We start from the raw sequence: 5475 nt of genomic DNA, 5'->3' as shown, positions 1-5475 counted from the left end.
TTTGATCATTGTTGTACAATTATTTCCATTTCATTGAGAAATATTAAATGTTAATGATTAAAGTGTGATTTGTGGAAATTGTCTTATTGTCTTGACTTAAGTCCAAATGTTGAGGTACTTGTACTTTACTTGAGTTTTCTTTTCATGCCACTTTCTACTTCTACTTGGCTACATTCATTGGACAGCTCAAAGATCTCTGCACACAAAACACATGTAGTTTATAAAATCTGATGTTAATTATAAAGTAACAATAGCAACAATACAACGGCTCCAGGTCCAGCTTAGATGATGATGTCATTAAACAGCTGATTGGATCCTTTACACTTTCTACAATTTGAGGATTGTTCTTTACTTTAAAATACTTGAACTACATTTCCTGAAGATACTTACACACTTTTACTTAAGTTACATTTTCAATGCAAGACTTTTATTTGTAACAGAGTATTTATACAGTTTGGCATTAGTACTTTTACTGCAGTAAAGCATCTGAATACTTCTTCCGGCACTGGTGAGAACAGATGACAGGCCGTAGGCTCTGTGCTGCTAACGCTGTGTAGTTGTTTGCATCATAGCAACTGTTTCTGATTGATGAATAGATCACCGCCGCCTGCTGGCAGGGAGATCGGTTTCCTAATCCAGGCGTCGTTGGCCGTCCGCTGTAGTCGGTGCGGCGTTTTGGCCGAGATGCAGGTGACGCCAGAGTCTGGCTCGGTTGATACGAGTTCTTTGCCGTCTGCTTGGTGAGTCAGGGCCTTTGCATTCGGAGGGCTGAGGTCACAACCAACGCTAGCCTCGACTCTGCTCGTTCACTATAAGAAACTACAGTATTTGTATCAAAAATAGCAGTTTGTTAAAGCGCTAGATAGCTAGATAGTTTGTGCAGATCTACACTGACTGCTGCTTTGTGCTTGCAGAAGCTGAGTCATGCTCAGAGGTCTAAGATGAAGCCGAACAGACAGATACAGCCGCAAAGAGAGTCTGCAGACCCGTGCCCTTTCTATTCATGCCAGGCATCTTCCATTGCTGCACAGGGCCGTCTACTACTGCTCATCTCTTCTGCTTTAGGCAAATTCATGTACATGTTCAGTGCAAAATTGATTTTATATTTTTTTGTGTTGTGGATTTTTGTATTTTCTATCCACTGTCATGTAACGCTCATATACTGTAAAATGTAATGAACGAAACTTCCGTGTCTGAAAAGTGAAGCCAATGCTAATGATATTGAGCCTACTTCTCACTTAATTAATTACCTCAATAAACATTTTAATAATGAGTTTTTGTTCTCAATCGCTAGTTTCAAGTCGTCTTCAACACAGCATGATGTTAATTTGGTGAATGATGGCCCCATTTATAAATAAAACAGACGATAAAGCAGGGGATGCTTCAGGACCTGTTGGTCAAGACAGAGGCTTAGCGATGCTAACCATGCTAACACTGTGGACGTTGAACTAGACCTCAACAGACCTTGTTTTCGTCTTAAACTTTGACCCTCTCACTGTGTCTTCACTTCAGCAAAGTTAATTGGACATTTTGGTTGCCTAAAAATGTCTTGTTCAGTGTTGTGCCAAGCAAGCTGTTAGCTTGCTTGAGCGTGCGCTGGTATCTTAAGGGAAGGTTGGCAGATGAACGGCACCAGTATCCGGAGGTCTGCGTTTACCAGCCGGTAAATCTCCTCTGGATGACCCTCTTCAGAAGGGTTGATAATCGTCAACTTTCCATCTTTAGCATTTAGCTTAGCGCTGCGTCATAGCAACCACAAACAACACTGGCTCTAGCTGTTCCATCCACCCCAGCTCCACCCCTCTTTTAAGAAAATGTTACGTCTGGTGTCACTCCCCCATGTGAGTCGAGTGCAGATTTGAGTAACTCATGCGCCACTTTGCGACAAGTAACATATAAGATGCCAACGAGAGACTTCCGTAACGTCAACACAGTTAAAATGGACCAACTTAACCAAGTTGGTTCACTGCTAGTTTAGCTACAAGTTAGCACCAAACACAACAAAGGCTGTCAGTATAATGGTGTTTTGAGGTAACGTTAGCATAAAAAAATCACAGATAGCTAACACGTGTTTGAAATGAATGCTAGCTTAGCTACAAGCTAGCAATCAAACGACAAAGGCTGTTAGTTGAATAGTGTTTTGAGCTACGTTAGCAACCAATCAACCATAGCTAGCTAAAACGTTTTAGAATTGATTCCCATCTTCTGTTACTGTTTGTAATGAGAAAACTTTAATATTTCATGGAATTCACTAATTTCTGTTAGACAGTTATGCTGTAAACCGTTTAAATCTGAGCATGCGTAACTCACATCTGCACTCGACTCACATCAGGGAAGGACATCAGGTTTAAAAAAAACAAGATGGCGACGCCAAAGTCGAGGCTTCGGAGCGGCAGTCCACAAACGTCCATTATTTTTACAGTCTCTGATTAAATCTTTTATGTAAACCGAAGAGACTCGGATAGTTTGGCCAATAAGACAAAAAATAATAATGTAAATATTTCTACAGTATATCAAAAAATAGTCATAAACAGAAGTACATTTCTAGATAATAACATTCTACATACTTAGAAAACATAAACAATGTTGGATTTCTTTCCTTTTTCCTCATTTTTTTTGGTGGTGTTTGGTCCAACACATTTGTATAAAAACGTAAAATACTGAACGGTATGACGTCGTACAAAGTACCAGTAGTAGCACCTTGTTGAGTATGGACAGCAAAGATCGGTAGAGTTGTGCGAGGCTTGTCTTCCCGCCGATGACGAGCATCACGGGACTTGAGATTTTTGTTTTTTTATTCTTGCCGCTGTGTGTCTTTCGTGGCTGTTCTTCCCGGTCTCGAACAAAACAAGATAAGTGCCCAAAGTATCCGTCCGGACCACGAGACACTTTGCTGTGAAAGCTGTTTTCAGTTCAGACATGTTGGTTCTTCTTATACTACGACATGCCTGTGATATCTCCCCACCCTAGGGGTAAGGGTAAGGGATAAGGTTAGACATTTAGGTTTGATGGTTAAGGTTAAGGTAAGGGATAAGGTTAGGCATTTAGGTTTGATGGTTATGGTTAGGGTTAGGGTGAGGGTTAAGGTTAGGCATTTAGGTTTGATGGTTATGGTTAGGGTTAGGGTTAGGGTGAGGGTTAAGGTTAGGCATTTAGGTTTGATGGTTAAGGTTAGGGTGAGGGTTAAGGTTAGGCATTTAGGTTTGATGGTTAAGGTTAGGGTTAGGGGCTAGGGAATGCATTATGTCAATGACTGGTCCCCACAAAGATAGTGAGACACACTTGTACGTGTGTGTGTGTGGCTCAGTTGTGGCCCTTGAAGCAGTACACTCCGTACAGCTTGTGCTTTTTGTCGGGGAAGCCGCTGAACCTCACGGCGGCCTCCGTAGGGCTGCAGCGCCGGCGGGGGTGGGAGATGGGGTAACGCACGCTGCCGTCGGCCAACCAGCCGGCGTCGCAGCGGTCGTAGCCCAGCAGCTTCCAGGCGGCGTACATCTGGCCAACCTTGGCGATCTGGGCGCCGTCTTTCTGACACGCGGTAACCGCCTCGTCGTATGTTAACTTCGACGGGTGGATCAGGTAGTAGAACCGACCTGCAGGGACGAAAACACAAAGGCTGATGAGCACAGAGGCGAAGAGATAAAAACAGCAACGACATAAACTCACAGGCAACTTCTGCAGTGTCTATTCAAAGTATTCTCATGAACGGGTTTGTGTTTCAAACAACAACTTAAGCACAAAAGACTCATATGATATCCTACGATATTACAGCAACCGCCGTCCAAAACTTACCTGGACTGCTAAACTAAACCCTAACGTTGTCCTCATGTTGTCCCCATGTTGTCCTCAAGTTGTCCTATATCAATGTTCTTTTAATTCCCCAAAATAACATGATTGATTCCACCCAACGCTCTTTGCCAAGTACAAATCTCTACTTTCATTAATTTTGGGGCGTCTTATTCAATTTTATAGCATTGTAAAACAAATGGAAGTGTTTTTGAAATAGTATTGAGTAAAAGTTGACATATTCCAGTCTGTGATTATCATCAACATCCATTCCTTTAATTTTAGTCTCAATAATTCCTAATTTCTGCTTTTCTAACTCAAACATTAGGGATAATTTCCTATAAATGAGGTTTATCGGCCATAAATTCAAAAAATAACTGTAAAACTAAAGTTAATAAGTTATTGTTATGTAGTGTTGAAAACGTCAAAAAAAGGTAAAAACATCGATAAAAAGCGTCAACAAAAGTGTTTTTAAATTTTGACGGGAAGACAACACGAGGGTTAAAGTATTTGAACTGTACTTGAATATTTCCAAGCTATGCTGAAGAGAACGAGATGTTCCCATTGTTATGGTTTGGGTATTTTTGCTTTGTTTCTATTCGATTCTTATCTGGTGTTTTGGTTCTTTGTCTTGTCTCCTTGTGATTGTGTAATTTTTGGTCTTGTTTTGCATTATGTTCTGTTTCCTGTTTTATTGTGATAGTGTATATTTTTGTGCAGTCTTGTCGTGTTTTACTTCCTGTGTTCCTGTGTTTTCCCGCCCTTGTGATTGCCTAATGTTGTTCACCTGTGTCCTTGTGTCCCCTGCCTTTTGTTTCCTCGGTACCATGTGTATTTGCGATATATTTGGGATATTTGTCTTCCCCTTGTCCTGCGTCAGATCCTTCTTTGTCTCCTGTTGCTGTCGGTGTGCTCAGCGTTTTGACTCGTCCTCTGTGAGTTCTCCCCGTGTCTGGTTTTTCCCTTTCTCTTTTCTAAATTGGATGGTGGACTTTGCTTTTTGTCATCAAATCCTCAACATCACAAGGGCTGGCTGCTGAATGGTGTTTTGAGCTAACTTTAGCACCAAACAGTAGATAACTAAAACGTTTCTGAACTGATTGCTAGCTTAGCTAGCAATCAAACAACAAAGGATGTCAGTTGAATAGCCTTTTGAGCTAATGTTAGCATCCAAACAACCATAGATAGCTAACACGGTTTTGAAATGATTTCCATCTTCTGTTAGTGTTTGTAGTGAGAAAACTTTATTATTTCATGGATTTCACAAAATTCAGTATGACAGTCATGCCGTAAACCGTTTAAATCTGAGCATGCACGACTCAAATCTGCACTGGACTCACATCAGGGAGTTACATAGTTAAATAAACGTGCGCAGGCACGCATGCACGCATGCACGCACAGACCTTCCTTTACCTTTGTAGTGTGAGGTGAAGCAGTACACGTCATACTGGTTCTTCTCTTTGTCCCTCAGCCCGTAGTTGCGGACGCCCGGCACCGTGTTCTTGCCTCCGCAGGGCTCTCTGGGGGTGGTGATGGGATACTGGACCGAGCCGTCACTCAGCCAGCCGGCGTTGCACCAGTCCAGCTTTCCTCGCCACGCGTCGTACAGCTGGTCGAAGGAGGCCACGGTGGCGTCCTGGTCCCGACACGCCCGCTCAGCGTCGTAGAAGTTGAGGTTGTAGCGACCCA

The 5475-nt window shown here is 42.3% G+C and overlaps 1 protein-coding gene across 1 annotated transcript in view; it reads right to left on the bottom strand.

Annotated features, from left to right (window-relative positions):
* Positions 1-3289: 3289 nt before the first annotated feature.
* The window catches only part of LOC117958984 (hyaluronan and proteoglycan link protein 1-like), a 4504-nt gene continuing 2318 nt past the window's right edge, over positions 3290-5475 (bottom strand). Inside the window, exons 3-4 of the mRNA XM_034895804.1 lie at positions 5200-5472; positions 3290-3593 (exon numbers count right to left, since the gene is read on the bottom strand). Of these exons, the coding sequence (XP_034751695.1) occupies positions 3304-3593; positions 5200-5472 (563 nt within the window). The 3' untranslated portion in view covers positions 3290-3303. The remainder of the gene's footprint in view (positions 3594-5199; positions 5473-5475) is intronic.

The sequence above is a fragment of the Etheostoma cragini genome, chromosome 16 (genome assembly GCF_013103735.1).
Source record: "Etheostoma cragini isolate CJK2018 chromosome 16, CSU_Ecrag_1.0, whole genome shotgun sequence".
Lineage (NCBI taxonomy): Eukaryota > Metazoa > Chordata > Actinopteri > Perciformes > Percidae > Etheostoma > Etheostoma cragini.
The sequence above is the reverse complement of the archived record's forward strand: the minus strand, read 5'-3'. Positions and strand labels throughout refer to the sequence as shown.